General features: G+C 38.0%; 2 protein-coding genes across 3 annotated transcripts; one reads left to right on the top strand and one right to left on the bottom strand.

Moving 5' to 3' along the window:
* Window positions 1–961: 961 nt before the first annotated feature.
* On the top strand, window positions 962–12,663 carry lmf2a (lipase maturation factor 2a). 2 transcript variants are annotated; one of them, XM_030137198.1, is made up of 14 exons: window positions 962–1,145; window positions 2,366–2,619; window positions 2,706–2,734; window positions 4,282–4,475; window positions 5,025–5,203; window positions 6,054–6,213; window positions 6,300–6,428; window positions 6,513–6,618; window positions 6,984–7,080; window positions 8,076–8,258; window positions 9,629–9,797; window positions 10,305–10,416; window positions 11,450–11,558; window positions 11,650–12,663. In XM_030137198.1, exons 1-14 carry the CDS (start codon window positions 1,052–1,054, stop codon window positions 12,088–12,090), a joined length of 2,256 nt encoding a protein of 751 aa, XP_029993058.1. In that variant the 5' UTR covers window positions 962–1,051; the 3' UTR covers window positions 12,091–12,663. The 2 variants fall into 2 exon arrangements, with proteins under 2 accessions (XP_029993058.1, XP_029993059.1); XM_030137199.1 differs by having other exon boundaries at window positions 966–1,145; window positions 6,054–6,192.
* Window positions 12,466–19,397, bottom strand: miox (myo-inositol oxygenase). Its single transcript, XM_030136690.1, has 10 exons — window positions 19,380–19,397; window positions 19,213–19,293; window positions 18,155–18,235; window positions 16,526–16,688; window positions 16,373–16,440; window positions 15,923–16,032; window positions 14,725–14,792; window positions 14,497–14,546; window positions 13,000–13,112; window positions 12,466–12,909 (listed from the first exon to the last, which is right to left on the bottom strand). Exons 1-10 carry the CDS (start codon window positions 19,395–19,397, stop codon window positions 12,801–12,803), a joined length of 861 nt encoding a protein of 286 aa, XP_029992550.1. The 3' UTR covers window positions 12,466–12,800.
* Window positions 19,398–21,495: the final 2,098 nt, after the last annotated feature.

Here is a 21,495-nt window from a genome sequence, read left to right as displayed (position 1 = left end):
ATCAGAGCGGCGCATCACAGAACATCAGCCAATGAGAGCGGAGCGTCACAGAACACCAGCCAATGAGAGCGGAGCATCACAGAACACCAGCCAATGAGAGCGCAGCGTCACAGAACACCAGCCAATGAGAGCGCAGCGTCACAGAACATCAACCAATCAGAGCGGAGCGTCACAGAACACCAGCCAATGAGAGCGCAGCGTCACAGAACATCAGCCAATCAGAGCGGCTCGTCACAGAACATCAGCCAATGAGAGCGCAGCGTCACAGAACATCAGCCAATGAGAGCGGAGCATCACAGAACGTCAGCCACTGAGAACGCAGTGTCACAGAACATCAACCAATCAGAGCGAAGTGTCACAGAACATCAGGCAATGAGAGCAGAGCGTCATAGAACGCCGGCCAATGAGAGCGCAGCGTCACAGAACGCCAGCCAATGAGAGCTGGATCTACATGATTTCATGTGATGTGATGGACAGGTGAGGCCTGACCATCAAGTGGTTTAATTCTGTGTATAATTCAGACCATACCAAGTAACCACAGTGAATATGGACAACTTTCCTCTTTCATATACTTCGGTACATCGCGGTCACATATTATCTGACACACTCAGCATGATTTCAGTGTAATTTAATCAATAATGCATTGAATAACACGTACAAATTAAAGCATTTGCTTTGCTTTAAGAGCTTTGTTTTCCTCTGCCAAACCTTGTTGATAAAACTAGAGCACTAAAACGGAGACTCAACTATGCAAATGTGTCTAATTTCCTTTTCTTTAGGTGAATTCTAGGGCAGTGTCGAAGTCCCGCCTCCATTGAATGCATGCGCGCTCCCGCGGCCAGGGGAAACACTTCTGTGCTGGGATACGTATCTTTTCACTACACCGGCTCTTCTGATTCACTACAAAGCATCGACTCTCAGATCCGACTCTTACGAGCTCGACCCTGCACGTCAGCTGCATCCTCCCCGCGTCGCTACGTGTCCGCGGGTCAGTTCTGATCCCCAGGCGGCTACACAGAGGGGGCAGAGGCGGAGGCAGCTGGGCTTAGACATGGGGGAGATAGTTCTACCGCGGCGGATGTTCCTGTGGTGCATGGCGGTCATTTATTTGTCCGCTTTTGTTTCCCTTTACGTGCAGATTCCAGGTGAGACTCCACTCCAGGGTTTGTGTCGGAGCTAGCATAGCACTCCCATTTACTGCCTGTGTTTTCTTAGCTTGTAGCCATGAACTTCGCGCCTGCAGGTTTTTATGTGTTAACTTTTCATGTGGACGTTTTACCACCACGCTCGTCCACACCCATGTGCTAAAATAAATGTACTTAAATCAGTTTGGCCGCAATTTACTGAGCTCAGCTTTTCACAATGAAATCTCAGTCCACTGTAAACCACTAAGGCAATATGTTTGGAGTAATGTTGGACTAAATATTCATCTAAGAATACATTCTGATATACAGGCTTCTCACAGTAACTATTAAATAAAATACAAACATATTAACTAGATCATATGAAGATATAATGTTATGGATTTTTCTACCATCCTGCTGGTGAGAGGCATGATCCTGATATCTGATAACATCAAGATTTAAAAAATCCATAAACAATGAGCTGAGAAGCAGAATTGTTACGTATGCAAAAACTGATTTCTGGAACTATATTCTGAAAGATTGGAGTTTATACATCTCATAGAGCAACTTTTTCCAACTCCAGACTCGAAAGTTAGATGTTAAAACAACAAAAACACCCAAAGTTGCATCTTGAACTGAATTATCCACCATTAAAATAAGTACAAATAGGATGATTTTTTCTTTTACTCAATTTTGTTCTTCTTTACAATGTTTTCATGATGTTGTACCATTTACATCATCTTTGAGTGATTGCATTATTTATATAAATAAATAAATAAATGTATGTATGCATGTATGTGTTTTGACAAAAATTACTTTTTTGCCTAAATCCTAAAATTCTACATTTCTGGATAGGTTTTATGTGTTTCCTGAAAAAAATGACTGGCAATAATTTTAGGAAGGTGACGATATAAAAAATGCATGGAGCACCACTGTAAACAATGGCCAAACATGTCTTATTATTATTATTATTATTTTTTTTTTTTTTTAACCTTGCTCGATCTTGAAGCTTCTCCAGGTTGCTCCACATGGCTTTGGTGAGGTCAAAATTTAAGAAATGAACTTGTCACATTATCGTGTATTTTATTCTGATAAAAACAGCCCCATGACCCATTTGCTCAGAAATGCAGCTGTAGAGTGTTACTGAAGCTGTTCTGGAGGCTTGTACTGGCAGAGCACGTTACTAACTTAATTCTGTTTTCGGACATTTACTCATCTCTATGTTGCTGTGCTGTGTTTAGGTCTCTATGGAAACGAGGGCCTGCTGCCTGCCCGTTGGAGGCTCCGATACAGCGGTAAGTCTTTATGGGAACAGCTGGTGTCGTCTCCCACCCTGCTGTGGCTCGGACCTCGGTTCGGCCTGGACACACATACCGCCATGGAGCTGCTGTGTCTCATCGGCGCCGCTCTGAGCCTTGTCGCCACACTCGTAGAGGCATTCAGAGACAGCGTGGTGTTTTTCTGCCTCTGGGCCTTGTACCTGTCCTTGTATGAGGTATGTTTACACTGTTTTTTGTTTTATTCATAGGTTTCTTCTGTAACTGTCATGTCTCAGCTGTCATTTGTCTTTGTCTCCTTCAGGTCGGTCAGGTTTTCCTCTACTTCCAGTGGTGAGTGTTACTGACACACTGAGCCTGTTTATACACTAAAACTCTGGAGTTATCAGATTATTCAAGTGGTCGTGGAAACAGCATAATGTCATTTTCTTTATCACAAGGGTGTCAAACATGTGGCCCGCGGGCTAAAACCAGCCCCCCAAGGAGTCAAATCTGGCCTGTGGGAGGAACTTGTGAAATGCAAAAATTATACTGAAGGTATTAACAGTAAAGGGTGTCAAACTCATTTTAGTTTAGGGGCCACATTTAGCCCAATATGATTTTCAAGTGGATCGGACCAGTAAAATAATTGCATAATAACCTATAAATCAGGGGTGTCCAATCCTGGTCCTTGAGAGCCACTATCCTGCATGTTTCAGATGTGTCCCTCTTCCAGCACACCTGACGGTCGTTATCAGGTTTCTGCAGAGTTTGATGATAGGCTTATCATCTGAATCAGGTGTGTTGGAAGAGGGATACATCTAAAACATGCAGGATAGTAGCTCTGGTGGACCAGGATTGGACACCTCTACTATAAATGATGACAACTCCAAATTGTCCTTTTTTTGTTTTAGTGTGAAAAAAGTTAAATTAGATGATGAAAATGTTAATATTTACAAACTATCCTTTCACAAAAAATGTGAATAATCTGAACCTGAAATTTCTTAAGAGCAACAAGTGCAATTTTAGCAATATGTCTGTTACTAAATGTTTTATGCCTTTGTAGATCCACTGCGATCTCTAAGTTGTAATGAACATGTGTAAATGAGAAACTGAGACATAATATTGTTAAAATTGCATTTTTACTTTTTGCACCAAAAACAAAGAGAACAGTTGAAGTTATTATTTGTAGGTTATTATGCTGTTATTTTACTGGTCTGGCCTACCTGAGATCAAAATAAAAACACAAGCAATAAAACAATGTAATGACTTGATATTTTGCATGTTTTCCAAAGCACTCATCTCAGTTCACTGAACGTATCAGCATTTGCAGCATTTTACAATTATACAATTATACAGGTTGACAATCAGTACATTTATATGCACTTTTTCAGGTGCATGAAGGAACCAAAGATGAGGGCTGATGTTGACAGTGAAACATCTGCAACCAATGCAAAACTTTGAAAAACAGTATTTTTAATGTGGTTTACATGGCTGCATGTGAACAGGAATATTAGAGGAATAGTCAGTGTCACTGGCCGTTTAAAAACAGCTTATTTGGAATATTGTCTTTTTCAGAATTAGGGGGAAAGTAATACTAATGTTCATGTAATTGTAGTCAATGTAATCCAATCAATTGTGCAGCTCAAGGTGACAGTGTTGATCTGTTTATTGTTCTGTGTAATTTGCACACTAGTGTTGTGAATAGCAGGTGGTTGTAGGAGCCCCAGAGGTCGGTGGCAGTTTGCTGATGCGTGTATGTCATCGACAGCCCACTGTTTCTGTATTAGAGTGATGTTTGTCACTGCTGCTGTGCAACAACATTAAACACTGAAGTCATTAGACTGGCACTGACAGGTACCTCGTCACTTCTCTCCACCTCGCTCCTTCATGCTGTCCAGGGACAACCTGCTTCTAGAGACCGGGTTCCTTTGCATCCTCATTGCTCCGCTGACATTAATCCGAGGGTCACGAAGGGTCAGGGAGCATGATCGTGTGACATTCTGGCTCATCCGCTGGCTGCTCTTCAGGCTGATGTTTGCCTCTGGAGTTGTAAAACTCACATCACGTTGTCCTACTTGGTGGGGCCTTACTGGTATGTGTTTGTGTCACGGTCTCATTTACATAAATCTGCCTCATCGTCATCAGTCATGCCGTCTTTACACTCCAAAGCTTACCGTGATACCATTTTAAAAGATAGAAGACTTTCAAGTCACTGTAACTGCTGTTAATGCACTTGATAATCAGTACAGTCTGTTTATTAGTTAATATCAGTATCTCTTCTATTTTTACTGTTTGATGACATTTACAGTAGTGGAAAAAAGTTTTCGGACCCCTGTTAAATTTTACACAATCTTGGATATTATCATGAAATATTTGCAGCAATCTTTTGTGTGTTTCAGAAGGTGAGGATGCATCACATTTTTTGTTTATTGTTAACAAGAAAAAGTAACAAACCTAAAATGTTGACAGTTTCAACATGTCATGCCCTGGATGTGTTTCATTATATTACTGAAACATCCAGTTTTGACCTCGATCAAACAGAGCATGTGCAGAAGGGAGCATGTGGGTTTGGAGAACGGAACAATACTTGGCAAAGTTCAAAGACTTCCTCACCACTGTATTTCCTCTTTGTGTTGAACAGCACTGACCTATCACTATGAGACCCAGTGTATCCCCACCCCTCTGGCTTGGTTCGCCCACCAGCTGCCGGTGTGGTGGCAGAAGATGAGTGTAGCGGGGACCTTTGTCATAGAAATCGCTGTCCCATTCCTTTTCTTCAGTCCACTGCGCAGGCTCAGAATTGGTGCTTTTTATTTACAGGTTGGTAGATATTTCATTTTTGGAATTTTTCAGAATGTGTTTTCAATTTCTTTGAATTTATTCAGAATGTCAGGGTTTTAACTTATGCATAAGTCAGTATATAGCCACTTGCAGTGTCACACCAGTGTTTCAGTCCTTTTAATTCAAAGTGATCTCACTAGCGACCTCATTGGTGACCTGGAAGCTCAATTCTAGAACTGAACATCTTGGGACTCATTTGTGCAAGTGGTGCAGATTTTTCTGGGCAATCACAGAGCCCCAAATGATGCTGATTAATCTAAAATGCTAAAAGCAGATGGGTTGCAGATTGTCACTCAAAACTGATTTCTTCCTCTTGCATCTTGACTGTTTTCCTAATTTGGGTAATGTAAGTGATTATTCTGGTGAACAATTTCATCAAGATGTTTATGAAATGGAAACTAGGCTTTAACCCAAACATAATAGATGATTAATGTTGGTTGCTACTGCAACAAACTGTCACAATCCAAAAGAAGAAACATAATTATTTTAACAATTTTGATCCTAGCTGATTTTATACTTAGGTTAGTCGTAATTGGGCTTCATATTCCTGTCTATTAGTACATTTGACCAATTTATCACAAACACAGTAAAAAGAGTTGGCTCCAGAGTAGAAAACTTGGATTTTTTTTTTTTTTTACATTTTCACAACTCAAAATTCTGACGTACTGAAGAAATTTTGATTTCAGTGTTAAAGATTGGTTGTTGTTTTTTTGTTTTTTGTTTTTTTTTTTTCTTCCAGCAGCTGATAAAAACATGTGTCGCAGTGCTTTCATTCCTCTCAAAGTGTAACTCGGAGAAATAAATTATGTTTGTTTATTATTTTCCCTAGGTTCTTCTGCAGGTGCTTATCATTTTGTCTGGCAACTACAACTTCTTCAACCTGCTGACGCTGACCCTCTGTCTGTCTCTCCTGGATGATCAGCATGTACGATTCTGGCTGCGAAAGACAGACAACACCAGCAACAGCAGTAAAGTCAACCCTAATACATGTGTACATATGCAACAAATTAAGGACAATAAAATCATGGTAGTGGGTTTGCACATCATTAGAAGTTGATGTTTGTGTTGTGGTCAGACTCCAGGTTGTGGTCGTGGCTGTGTTACCATGTGGAGTTGGCTGTCTGGTCTCTCACCATCTTTGGAACTATAAACTGTTTCAACCTGCAGATTGATGCGAAAAAGAACGGCATCTCCTCCAGGACAGGTGTGTATGCTTACATCTGTATATGCCGTAAGGAATCTAAGTATCAACGTGCTGTTAAATATTTGTTATATCATGCCCCTCCAGCTTTCACGTATCACGAGTTTAACCAGTTCCTGAAGACCGTCACTATCCCCTGTATCTGGATTGGAGTCCTCTCTCTTACATGGGAGATGGTCATAGCCATGTTCAGGTAAGAGTCGCACTAGCTGTGTTTCCATAAAATGTCAAATAAATTTAAAGTGAAAAATGAAAATGTGCATAACTGGTTTGGAGCAAATACACTAGGTTGCATTATGTCATCAGCAGGTGGCGCTGAAGCAGAGCTTTCTATGGTTGTTTTTCATCTAAAACAGATGTGATGTCTTTTTTTCACTGGCTGTTGTATCGTCAGATGTTTCCGCATATTATCTGAATATATGGAGCAAACAGCTTTCGCGGTGTAAGGATTTGTTTGAAAAGGTGTTCCTGTGTATGAAAATAGGCAAAAACCACCCCAGATTTTTTTTAAACTTAGCTTTACCCAGTAGAAGTAATATGGATGTATTTTTTTTAAAGGTGTGCATGTGTTCATGGTTTCCTGAAGAGATTTTGGGGAACTCTCCAGTGGACTGTGTTTGGTGCTGCCACTGCTGCGATGTTCACGGTCAGCCTGGTGAGTGCTGTCGAATTTACAGTAGTAGTTAAAGTTCATATTTTAAACATAAACAATGGCAGGTAAATCAAAACCACAATCAAACTATGGATGTTTAATTTTTTTTTTTGCTAGACTTTGACCAAAATAAGTTCTCTTCTGTTGTGTTACTATGTTGATTTATTCAAATTTTTTTAGTTACAGATCATCAGACAAACCAAATCCACAAAAATCATAGATTCATAAGATATTTCTAGATGTTAATGATAGAAATGAGTTATTTATGACAATACAAGCATCTATTCCTGATGAGTCAAAATATTTCACCGAAAAGGAAACAAAATCAGTCTGTTACCCTACTCTATCACATGAAATATTACAATCTAGTCTTGTATGAAAGGTCACTCCACAACATGGCACCAGTATAATAAAAGTAACTTCTGGCTACATAATTCACTTGTGGGATTAAGCGTGAACACACACTAACCATGATCTTGTGTTAATGATTCAAGATTTTTATTTGTCACGTGTAGATGTACAGGTACACTCACAGTGAAGTGGAATTGCAACAAGCACCCCTGTGCAAACTATGCATGGCTTAGAAGATAAAATATACATAAAATGTAATATGAAATACAAAATGTACATATGAATATGTAGTGTAAACAGCAATATATGTGCAATATGTTACAAAATATGCAATATGTGCGTTTTTTTTGTTTGTTTGTGTGCCTGTGGGGGGGCTGAGTGTTATGTTGGGGGTTGAAAGTTCAGCGTCCTGATGGCCTAATGCTGAGTTATCAAGTAGCAAAGAACAAACCCCTCGATAAGTTTGTACATATTGTACTGGCAGCGGCTCAATCCTGATTTCATGAGTAGGGATGCATTTAATAAATGCTTATTATTGTTTTGCAGTTATTATTTTACCCTCACTTTGTACCTACATTTAGCTGTTAAACCCGTGTACCACCCATGACAAAAATGACATTACATCGCCGTCTTTTATTCTCTTCCAGGTGCCGTTCACTTACATAGAGTTTGACTCTAATGCCAGGTTGTGGCCAGCAGTGAGACAGGCCTATGATGTAGTTGATCGCTACCAGCTGGTCAACTCATACGGCCTGTTCAGAAGGATGACCGGTGTTGGCGGGCGGCCCGAGGTGGTCATCGAGGGGAGTAATGATGGAGTCACATGGACGGTGAGAGAAAAAATCAGTGTGACCGATGGATCAAAGATGAGGCAGTACAGGTGTCTCCAGTTATATAATACGTAATATCAAGGCAGGAAATTAACATGCATAATTTAGAGGGTATGTGTCATAGTCATCTATTAAAAAACTCATTCACTTCAGTGGAGGGCGGGGGTATCAAAATGTGAACCCACCTCCATTTAACAACTGTTCCATTATAACATTGGTAAGTTTCTGTTTGTTCTGTGTTTGTCTCTAATACCAATTTCTATCCCCACTTTTATTTAACTGTTTGTCACATCCTGATGAACAGTAACAGTATTCAACAGACAAACAAATAACACCCATTCAACCATAACGTCACCTTTTATTTGACTAAAACTAGCCATTTGTAAACTTAGCTCACAGAGACATTGTTCAGTGGTTTAGATGATGGGGTGCAGGCTTAGGCTCCAATGAACAGGTCGTTTGAAAAAGACCAATCAAGCGAAACTGTGCTTGGCAGATTGACCAAAAATCTGGCTTTAAATGGGGTATTGAAGGAGGTTAGCTGCCCAGAAAAAGATGACTGTTCCAGTTGTGGCTTTTTTTTATGCCTGATTATCAGTGTCTGTTTGTCTTTATCAAGAAATGGCCAATATTGTCAGAAAAAAGCAAGTTCAAGTGTAACTGGAAGTTGGAATTGAGGTATTACTAGCTGTGCACAGAGGCAGAATGTGGGGGTTCATATTTTGAAGGTACTTTCTGTACAGAAGTGACTGAAAAATGCACACAATCATTACCATGCATGTTGCTCTACTGCAGTTTTATTTTCTTAGTCTATAGTCTTTGCCTTGTATATATAACTTAGCGTAATTGTATATGGTTAATAAGGCAGTGATCCTGCATAAACATGAAACCATGTTATTCCTAAATAAATGTTAATGCGACAATAAAATACAACAAATAAAAATTATGATAAAACTATTATATCTACTCCCATCATACTTGCAGTAATCCTGGTTACAGGCTGAATGCACACTGAAAACAAATCATTTTCTATCTGTGAAAAACATTTCCTCAAAGCTTGTTACAAGATAGCAGCAGCTAAGCTTTGTTCCTCAGGCTGCCTTTTGTAGGTTACGCAAATGATCAACAAACCTGGATTAATATACATTTAATAAATACTATGTACTATATTTAATATAGTCTCATTAATGCCAACTAGATTAAATGTAATTTGCATGAGAAATAATAAAGACAAAAAATAATATATGGTAATCATCTGCTTATAAGGATTAATTTGACATTACTACAAACAATTTAATGTAAATTCTATGTAAACCATCTGTCTACTGTGTTAATATTGTTTTATCTGCATGTTTTTTTTCTTTTTGTAGGAGATCGAGTTTATGTACAAACCAGGCAACCTCAGTGCCTCCCCACCTGTAGTAACGCCCCACCAGCCCAGGCTGGACTGGCAGATGTGGTTTGCTGCTCTGGGTTCTCATACACATGCTCCATGGTTCACCAGCCTCATGTACAGACTACTACAGGGCAAAACAGATGGTACGGACCCGCAGAACTCTGCGTTTTTATTCTATACTGGCTGATCGGAATCACTTTATGGATAATGTGGCATAGAGTCGATGAAATATCAATGTAGGAGCTATGTTGAGTTTATGTTTGCACCTCCAACCACCAGGTGAGGCTGTTTTTGTTTTGTTTTATCAATTGAATGTATTTAAGGAAACAAGTGGCATTCTAACCAATGCAACAGCTTCTGTGTATATACTGTACTTGCAAGTGTATTTAATTTTGTTTGCTTTTGAAGAGCAATGTGGTTGGTGAGCTGAATGACTGAAAGTACTTTTATTTAAGAACAAACTGAGCTTTTATTCCACTTTATCAGTTTAAATATTCACCGTAATCACCAAAAACTAATTACACAAAGTTTTAGGTTTGCTGTGATGTCGTAAATTTCAACTCAATAAGAGCAGTAAATATAAAGGGCTCTAAAAATGGCGTCTGCCGAGTACAAGCTAATCTCTGTAAGTTTGATTTTGTGTCCTGCAGTGATAGAGCTGATCCAGACGGATATAAATCGATATCCGTTCCACCAGCAGCCTCCTACCTACCTCCGAGCCCATCGCTACAAATACTGGTTCACAGAACCAAAGGCCGACGGGTCAGTACTCCTCTCTGTTGCTACACGTAGAAATCCTCAACTGCTTTAGTTGTTTATGTATCAATCAACACAACTTGGAAACATATTAAAACTAAACAGATGTTTTTTTATTGGTTTAGGGTTCAAGTAGGTTGTACTTTGTGCAGTTTTATACGCTGTCTGCAATTTTCCAACTTGTCTAGATATTGACATCTGGGCTCATGTAAAGTAGTTTTCATATTTCATAATAATAGTAAATCACTCCTAGCCCACAGTATTCATTACATGACATGACTGGACACATATATACATACATAGCACACAATCTTATCTCTGCATCTCAGTTGGTGTCTGTTTTTGCCTGTTTATATGACCATAAAAATCCAATAACTGGGAGTTATTAGGTTATTGTAACAATCTGATCTGACACATACACATGCACTTCAGAAATGTGATAATCGAAAAACCCTGTTTTCGATGTCTGTCCATAATCAGATTTCTTTCAGATTATGCACTTGTATAGTGACAGCAAACTCAGAATTCCTGTTGCTGTCTTCTGCTCATGTTTTTTTTAATGTTTTTGTTTTATAGATTAGTTTTTTATTAGCAAGCTCTTACAGGATGTTTATGGTGTTTACCGCACATCTACAGTTTGTTACAGTGAGATAAGGCACATTTTACAGAAGGAACATGCATAAATGTATATAAACATACAGACACACCACGCAGGGAGGATTTTTGAAGTCTTTTGCTCATGTTTGTCTACATTATTTCTGTTTTGTGATTTTTATTATTTTTTTTTATTATTATTTTTTTTTTTTATATACATGCTCAGATGTAAAAGAAAAAAATAAATTGTATACATTTATGAAGATATCGGAATATCAGGGAGAAATCCAGGTGCGATTTCTTTTAATCAGATTACTGCAGTTAGCTGATAAATCATATCACATTATGCAGTTTACATGATCACTTGAGTAGTCTGATAGCTCCAGAAATCAGATAATGGAGTTTTGGTTTGTATGTAAATGGCTCTTTGTTTTTTGCTTGACAGATCATACCCACAGCGTTGGTGGAGGAGGGTCTATGATGAAGAATTTTATCCCACAGTGCATCTGGGTCATTCCTTCTTAGAAAACATGCTCAACCACCATGGACTCAAGGTAAATGTATCTTAAAAATGTCAAATACTTCCATGAAAATCTTGATAGAAAAGTTATTTTTCAGGGTGTTAATTGTTGGTGGTGTTTGTAGGACAAATCTGCTCCTCGCCGTATGTCCAACAACACCGTTTCTCGAGCCGTTCGATGGATGCGTTCCCAGGTCAGGGGTGTTCCTGCCCCTCTGCTCATCTGGACACTTATGGCCTGCAGCGCCATCTTCTGTCTGCTGCAGGGACTACGAGACAGAAACAAACAGAAGACGCCACAAGAATTCAAAGCTTCTGTGGTTGAGACTGATCACAAAGAAAACACACATGACATCTCTTCAGACCCTCTAGACAAGTCAGAGGAAAAGGAGGCAGAAGATGAGGAAGAGGAGGAAAAGGAGGAGGATGGAGAAGAGGAAGATGCAGTAGAGGACAGTGAAGGAGAAGAAAAAGGCAGTGATATTGAAGAAGAAATGACAGAGGAGACTGAGCAGGAAGAACAAATGAGAGAAAAAAATGAGATCCTTCGACAGAGGAAGTCTTAAAAAAAGATACTGTAATGTCATCTGATATCACCACCTGCCTTTACTGATTCCAGTGTGATCGAACTATCTGTTCTATGTGTTTATTTCCTGCCAAGATAGTTCTGAAAATAGTCCATTCACCTTGTTTCACCCAAATCTTACTGCCATGCATTTTGTATTTTTGCATCCACATTAGAAACCAGTTGTTGAACCACTCTGGACTTGCTTGAACTGAGCAGTCTTCACAAATGTACTGAATTCACTGAAATCGAAGCAGAAGTGTGGGTCATACTGGATAAAAGCTAAAGAGAAATGTAGGATGTTTACTCTTGTTACTTGATGTGTGTCTGTGCCAGTCTGTCAGTTCTGCATGTATGGCCTGTCCTGTTGTATTTGTTTATAAATACAGGTTTATATTGGTGTGTTTGCACTTGTTACTTTAATTCTGTCACTCTGGACACTTCCCTCTGCTGCTCTTTTGTATGAACAATCACTTGTTTCTGTCATTGTTGTCAGAAATGAGACAAAAATAAATGTACTTTTGAAAGATTTTTAATACATATAAAATAAAAGTTGCTCTTTATTTTAAAATTCCACACGTGTACATAGGTGTTTTTAATTGTCATATAAATGATTCAGTATACTGTACAATATATAAAGTTTTGTACTAAGTACGATCATGAACTTTATTTGATGATTTCTGATAATGTAGTGGTGCTAGTCCGTGCTCGTCACCATTTCAGTACTCCAGGACAGTACTTGTCAATCAGAGACTGATAGTAGGGCTTCAGCATTTCGACATCGGGTAATTCGGTGGTCTTGGTGTACAGGTCAAATTTGCTAGAAACAACAAAAGGTGCAACATCAGATCAGAGCTGCAGATATCATTAGTAGGTAATCGATCAGTGATAATGAGTAGAGGATACCCACTTGAACTCTCGAACCCACGGCAGCATCGTCAGGTCTTTGTCATTGCACAGATGCATGTAGTCTTCATGGGAGTGCCAGGGGTAGAAGGAATGGAAGCGGATCATGTACAGCCCCTAAAGAAAGATGTGTAGATTCATATTAACCCTGGAAACATTACAGGGGTCATATTTTTGCTAAACCCACTTTTATTAGTCTTTGGTACATTTATTTGTGTATATGGGGACCGTAATAGTTTGAATTTGAACCTCTAGGTGCTGCAAAGCTATCTTTATATTCATTTTGGCAAAAATCGAGTGGATTTCTACAACCCGTTTTAATTCCTGTTTAATTTGTTATGTCTGTAACTAGTTACGTCACAATATTTGCACATATATGGTCAACATTTCCGATGAACATTTCTCTGAGTACGGTGAAATGGGACAGAGCAGCATGGTCAACAACCTGGAGGGGGTGGGGTGTGAAGTGGCTTATTTGCATTTAAAGCGCCAGCGCTCAAAACCACCTTTCTGGTGTCATTACTCAGAAATAGGGTTGAAGATGGACCTGTGGAGTTGAATTAATGAAGAATTCAGACCCAAGCAGAGCATTTACAGTTTATGTAGACCACAGGGAAATGTTTTAAATGCATAATTCTGTTTAAAAAAACAAAATATGACCCCTTTAACTGAATCGGAGCAAGGGTAAAAATCTGTTTTTATTTCTATAAAGTTAATCCTTATGAAATGTAACATATGGAATAAATACCCCTATATCAATATAATGTCACATACATACACCATATCCTCTGGATATTTTAAGGTATGAAAAAATGTACAGTACAATGTCTGTATGTACTTATTCTGCATGGTAGATGCATCATTTTATTAAAATGCAAATTGTAGTGTTTCATGTATAGTTTGAAAGCATATGCAAATATTTCTTTTCTCTCCACATGTACAGTATATTGTATATATTTCCTGACCCAGCCCACTAAATGGTCCGATCCATAACAGTCTGGACTCCTCAGACCACATTTTTTCCCCATTGAAATGCATTAGTTAAGGTTAAATATTTTGAGATTTATATGATTGTAGCAGGGGTGTCAAGCAGGGGTTCAGCCCAATTTGATCTCAAATGGGTCAGAACAGTAAAATATTATCATAATAGTCTACAAATGATGACAACTCTTAATATTTCACCCTGTTTTAGAGTAAGAAAATGTATGAAAATATTTACATTTAAAACCTTAACAAATATGAACAACCTAAAATGTCTTGAGAAAAGTAATTACAATTTTAACTATATTATAATAATATAATATAAAGTCCAGACCTGAACCCCACTGAGGATCTTTTGTATGTACTGAAGAAGACTTTATCCAACAGTCTGAATCTCCCCACTTCAATCTTGAAAAATTTATGCAATTATGGACTGAAATAAATGTCCTAACATTTACTGTGACATTGCATAATCATCGTGTGGCATAAACAATGACAGAGCATGAGGCAGTTTACTCACTTCCTCTGGGATGGGGCAGTTGTTGTACTTCATTACACGGTAAAGGTATTCTGTAGAGAACAACGCAGGAGTTTAGTATAATATCATCGGTGAAGATGTCTGTTCACAATTGCTGATGTTTTTTTATTGGAGAATTGGAAACCAGCTTCTTTTATGGTCATATGGAGGTGTGCATGCAATGAGACAATAGAGAAAACTGTTTGTGAGTTGTTAAATGTACTGACTCACCATCATGGCCCCAGGACATGGTGACATTATCAAGACCACAGTTTGGCTCATATATCCCAAATTCAGTGCTAAAGATAGAAAAGGTAATATAGGCAAGGCAAGGCAGGTTTATTTATATAGCATATTTCATGTACAAGACAATTCAAAGTGCTTTACATAAAACATTAAAAGCATTATAGCAGAAGCAATAAAAAGTATAGGCATAAGAAAAACAAACAAATCAAAACAAAATTAGGTAAATAGATAAAACAGATAAAAACTTCAAGCTTAAAAGAATAAAAACTCTACTCAAATGCAGCTGAGAATAGGTGGGTCTTTAACCTGGATTTAAATGAGCTGTTTCAGGTGATCTGAGGTTTTCTGGGAGTTTGTTCCAGACATGTGGAGCATAGAAGCTGAACGCAGCTTCTCCATGTCTGGTTCTGACTCTGGTAACTGAACACAGACCGGCTCCAGATGACCTGACGGGTCTGGGGGGTTCATACTGAGTCAGGAGCTCACTGATGTATTTTGGTCCTAACCCATTCAGAGCTTTATAGACCAGCAACAGAACTTTAAAGTCTATCCTCTGATGGACGGACAGGCAGCCAGTGTAAGGACCTTAAATCTAAAAGGTAATATGCCTCAAAACCTATGGATATACACTACCAGTCAGAAGTTTGGACACACCTTCTCATTTAAATGACATGAGATGGACCGCAGATGGCCAACTAGTGCTCAGCATCACTGAAAACTCCTTCAGGACTGTTGGAAAACATTTCAGGTGACTACCTCATGAAGCTCATCAAGAGAATGCCAAGAATGTGTAAAGCAGCAATTAAAGCAAAGGGTGGCTATTTTGGGGAATCTAAAATACAAAACATGTTTTGAGTTATGTCACACTTTTTTTAACTACATAATTCCATATGTGTTCATTCATAGTTTTGATGTCTTCAGTGAGAATCTACGATGTAAATAGTCATGAAAATAAAGAAAAACATTTTGGTTCTGCCTGTGCCTTTTCAGTCATTAACCTGTTGGTAATGTTTGTAATGTTTGAAGTGTTGTTGTTGACACTGGTTGTATTATTATGTGATGACTGAATAAAGAATTTCATCATCATCATCAAAACCAGGTGTGTCCAAACTTTTGACTGGTAGTGTAATTTCTGATGCAAAAAATATCGTTAAATTAAGAAATGCCACATGAGAAAACCTACTTGTACTCAGGGTTTTTGTCGTCTGGGTTGTCTATGAAGGTGTTGCCTCTGAACACAATGGAGTTTTGAAACTTGCAGCCGACAGGGAAGGTGTCACCTACGACAGCCCACTACACACACACACACACACACACACACACACGCACACACACACACACACACACACACACACACACACACACACACACACACACACACACACACACTCCTATTAGATTCGATTATCTCCACATTTGCACAACTGTAAGTGTATTAGGGTTATTGTTGTTATGAAAGATCACTTATCAAAACAGTCTCATATAAAACTAAAGAATTTAATGCTGGTCATAAAAACAAGAGCAATAAACAAGGAAAGCATGTTTAAGAGATGAAGAAAATATCTGTTATGAATGTGAAGACTAGTACACTGTAAGATTTGTGTAATTGGAAATATGTGTCTTATCTGTTTACCTGAGGTTCGTCCCAAAGAGCCATGATCTTCCCCACATCATGGATCAGACCAACCAAGTGGAACCAGTCTAAGGAGGAATAAGGGAACGTTCACCAGATGTATGTTTGTAGTCAGCCTCTTTGTGTATTTCTGTCTTTGTCTATATGTGATACCTTTGTCTGGATGTTCTTTGCGGATGCCCTCGGCGGTCTGGAAGGCGTGGAATGAGTTAGGGAAGTCCACATCAGGATCAGACTCATCCACCAGCTGGTCCAGAGACATAATAGCGTCCATCATGGCCATCTGAATGTGATTGCAGTTGGTCCAATCAATGTGCTGCAGGAGGGGAAAAGTAAATGGGTGCTTCTATGAAACTAGGTACATTTTGGTACCTGGCACTTTGACAGCTTTTTAGACCCAATAATAAAAGAAAAATTTAGACATATTTTGCATGTAACCCATCGTGTCCACTTGAGTTACAGGGTGGGGAAGCAAAATTTACAATGAACATTTAGTTGTTTTTTCTCAGCGGGCACTACGTCAATTGTTTTGAAACCAAACATATATTGATGTCATAATCATACCTAACACTATTATCCATACCTTTTCAGAAACTTTTGCCCATATGAGTAATCAGGAAAGCAAACGTCAAAGAGTGTGTGATTTGCTGAATGCACTCGTCACACCAAAGGAGATTTCAAAAATAGTTGGAGTGTCCATAAAGACTGTTTATAATGTAAAGAAGAGAATGACTATGAGCAAAACTATTAAGAGAAAGTCTGGAAGATACTATTAAAGAAGAATGGGAGAAGTTGTCACCCGAATATTTGAGGAACACTTGCACAAGTTTCAGGAAGCGTGTGAAGGCAGTTATTGAGAAAGAAGGAGGACACATAGAATAAAAACATTTTCTATCATGTAAATTTTCTTGTAGCAAATAAATTCTCATGACTTTCAATAAACTAATTGGTCATACACTGTCTTTCAATCCCTGCCTCAAAATATTGTAAATTTTGCTTCCCCACCCTGTACATGCAGAACTCGCCAAGTTAAACGCATATAAATCGTAAATGATTTTGCAACAGCGGTCATTTTTGTGAAACACTCTGCCTTGCATAATTAGTTCAATTCTCAAAATGTACCTGTGAGAGAATAAAGAGATATTCAAAAAAATACTAGCATGCAATTTTCAAATCCTTTTGACCATGTTACATGCAGATTTTTGTATTAAGTATAATGTAAAATAATATAAAAATGTATTTTATCTGAAAAATAGTTTCTCTGAAATGTAAATGCAAATATTTATTTTTAAAATAGACCCAAAGTGCTTCCAAACTTGCTTCATAACATTAGTCTACATCCAGTTTGAATTTTTAGCCCCCATGTCCTGTTTTTAGGGACCAGTTTCATAGAAGCACCCAAATAGTTATTGTTTGTTCATCATGTTAATCATTTAAGGTTGTCTTCCTTTTTGTGAGAGAAAACGCAGTTTGGAGAGAAAATAAATGTTTGTTAAGTACTTTTTTTTAAAGTTTGCTCCAGGTCACTCATATAAAGGTCATTCAGACAGTATTTGGTCTGAACTGAACTTTTTCTTGGCTCTTCGCCCTGTGACTTTAACTTCAGAGGGGAAGAAGACATTTGTTTGCTCATTCCAAAATGCTCACACTAACGCAGTCAACCACAGTTCAGAACACGGATAAAGAAGGATCAGGGGGATTCAACCTAAAACATATGCAACATTTAAAAAAAATATGCATTGAATTGTGCAGAATTGTCTGATTTTCTGTAAATTCACCCACCTTCTGCTTTACAAAGTCCAGGGTTTGGTTGGTGTGCATCAGCTTATATGTGTTGAACACACGGTCAATTAAGCTTCCACTCTGAAAAAACACACAGAAACAACACAAATAGGTTTTTATGGTTTTCAGAATAAATTTCCATCTGACCAACCTTCAGTTTTCCTTCAAAAACACATTCAATGCTAATGCAGCACTAAAATGTTTTTATGTGGGGTAAGAAAAACACATATTACAACTGCTCTTTTAACTCTGTTCATTTTCTCTAACCAGTCAATTATATGTGTCGCTGGTGTAATGCATTGTGTTAAATGAGTGCATATAAAGCTAGATTAAACAGTATCAAGAGGCTGTATTTGTAAGACTATATAAGAATGAAGGACAATCAAAAATATGTCATAAAAATGTTGAAATACACAATGAAAAATGGGAAGAATTGTTAATTTCCTCTAAAATAAGTTCTTTCTAAGATTCAAATTTATATTTGCTGCATTTAATACCAGACTTTCAAGTAAATATGCTCTGAAGTTGTAAAAATTTAGTAGATCAGACACATTCAGGGACAGAAAAGGGATGATAATTCTAAGGCCGATGACTGTCAGGAGCCCTAGAAAATAGTAGAACACTTCTTGTTTTTTTGTTTTTTATTAAAACAAAAGTTATTAATGTATCAACATAAAAGAATGACACGCACAATATACTAATAAATATATTTGTTCTTTGCATTAGATTTGTTTTGTTTTTGGCAAAAAAAGAATCAAATCCAGTCATTCTCTTCCATCCAAAAAGTAAATCTATATTTTAATTGTATTTGTACATCAGTAAAATTCTAATACTGTTATCATTAAAAAATATAAAAACTTAAAAGATGGGTAGCATAATTCTCATTTATTTAGCAGAAAGCATTGTAAAATCTATTGTGAGCTGAACAGTGGTCCATGCCTGCACAGTGTTGTATTTTTCACTTGTTTCCCATTTCTCTACTTTTACTGTCTTAAATCACATTAGTCATTTCAATCACTTTTAGCACATATTATCTGTCTATGAAAGATGATGCTTACCTCAAAGTTTCTATATTCTTCCTTCTCCTTAACTTCATTTTTGTCCAAATTTGGACGATAACTCAGAGACGGGTCTGGGCCCTGTATATGGAGACATCAACAGTCAGATTTTACATGTATATAATGTATTATGTAACGCCTCAGAGGTTCAGTAAAACCACACATACCAGGTTGATGACCCTCATGGTTGATGACGAAGTTCTGTGGAGGTTGTGTTGTGTTATATTATGTTGTATGGGTTGAGTGTCCTGTATATATCCCACCCCTGCATCCTGGTAACACTTTAACTAAACCAGACCTAATGGGGTTCACTATAATGAACCTTGGCCTTGTCCACTTGTGTTTGTGTTCCATCCTAGGAAAAGTTTTTCAATAATCAGCAGGTTACGCATTTGGCCTTATGTAGAATGACTCAGTACTTAATTTAGTTGATTATTTCTCTGGCTGAAAAATGACACTTTCTCCTGCAGTTTAGTTTAGTTTAGTTTCCAACATCGACAAAATTGCACATCGCTATTATAACGTACCTGTGACTATACACTGATATTTTTGCAGTTCTATATATTAATCCCACTGTATTAAAGATGTATCAGAATCTGAAGTTTAAATTCTTGGTATCAAGTGCCCTCATTTTTTGGCAAGTCCTGCAAACTCAAATGGACACAAGCAAATGTCAGTCAAGTACCTAATATAGGTACAGCTCAAAAAATTAGAATATCATGAAAAAGTTCAATATTTTTTGTCACTCACTTCAGAAAGTGAAACCCATATATTATATAGACTCATTAGACATAGAGTGAAATATTTCAAGCCTTATTTCTTGAAATTTTGATGTTTATGGCTTACAGATAATGAAAACCCAAAATTCTGTGTCTCAGAAAAATAGAATATTGCACAAAATCAATTAAAAAAGGATATTTTAAACATAAATGTCAGGCTTCTGAAAAGTATGTTCATTTCTATGTACTCAATACTTGTTTGAGCTTCCTTTCACATGAATTACTGCATCGGTGTGTGGTGTCATGGAGGTGATCAGCCTGTGGCACTGCTCAGGTGGAATGGAAGCCCAGGTTGGTTTGATAGTGTCCTTCAGGTCATCTGCATTGGTGGATCTGGTGTCTCTCATCTTCCTCTTGACAATACTCCATAGATTCTTTATGGGGTTCAGGTCAGGTGAGTTTTCTGGCCAATCAAGCACAGAAACACCATGGGCATTGAACCAGCTTTTGGTACCTTTGGCAGTGTGGGCAGGTGCCAAGTCCTGCAGGAATGCAGATGACCTGAAGGACACTATCAAACCAAAGTGGGCTTCCATTCCACCTGAGCAGTGCCACAGGCTGATCACCTCCATGACACCACACACCGATACAGTAATTCATGTGAAAGGAGGCCCAACCAAGTATTGAGTACATAGAAATGAACATACTTTTCAGAAGCCTGACATTTATGTTTAAAATATCCTTTTTTAATTGATTTTATGCAATATTCTATTTTTCTGAGACACAGAATTTTGGGTTTTCATTATCTGTAAGCCATAAACATCAAAATTTCAAGAAATAAGGCTTGAAATATTTCACTCTATGTCTAATGAGTCCATATAATATATGGGTTTCACTTTCTGAAATGAGTGACAAAAAATATTGAACTTTTTCATGATATTCTAATTTTCTGAGCTGCACCTGTACATACAGTTCACGCTGATCCCTGGGACCCATTTGGTATCAGTTCCATCTGGTCACCGCTGTCCCTCTCACTGCCTTGGACTAAATGTCCTCTCTTCCTGCTGTAATGCAGAGCAGAGGATGAATGATGGCTGTCCAGGTGACAAGACATCGCCCATGTCGCTGTAGTTCTTGACAGATCTTTTGCCATACCAGCTGTCTGTTCCTTCTCAGAGAGGTCAATGACTGGATACACAAACATGCCCACAAAGAAACAAGCAAACATTCAGACGCTCTGAGCAATGTGCGTCATTTTGATGTTTAATAACAGCTCTATTTCTGCAGAAGTTGAGAGGCTGTGTAAAATGTAGATAAGAACAGAATGCAGTGATTTGCTAATATAATAAACACATAGTTTTATTGACAATAGAACATAACCAAAAAATGTGTTCTGTCAGACAACAGCACACAATCCAAACAAGCACTTAAATGGGCAAATATCTAAAACAAGCTAACAGTTTGAGACCAGCATATGTCATGAATAATTTAACCCTGTAAAGCCTGAACCATTAAATCATTGGCAAAAAATTCTAGTTCTTTGAAACTGGAGCCTTTATTGGTC

This window comes from Sphaeramia orbicularis, chromosome 6 (genome assembly GCF_902148855.1).
Source record: "Sphaeramia orbicularis chromosome 6, fSphaOr1.1, whole genome shotgun sequence".
Taxonomy (NCBI): Eukaryota; Metazoa; Chordata; class Actinopteri; order Kurtiformes; family Apogonidae; genus Sphaeramia; species Sphaeramia orbicularis.
Note: the sequence above shows the minus strand (reverse complement) of the source record. Positions and strands in the feature narration are given on the sequence as shown.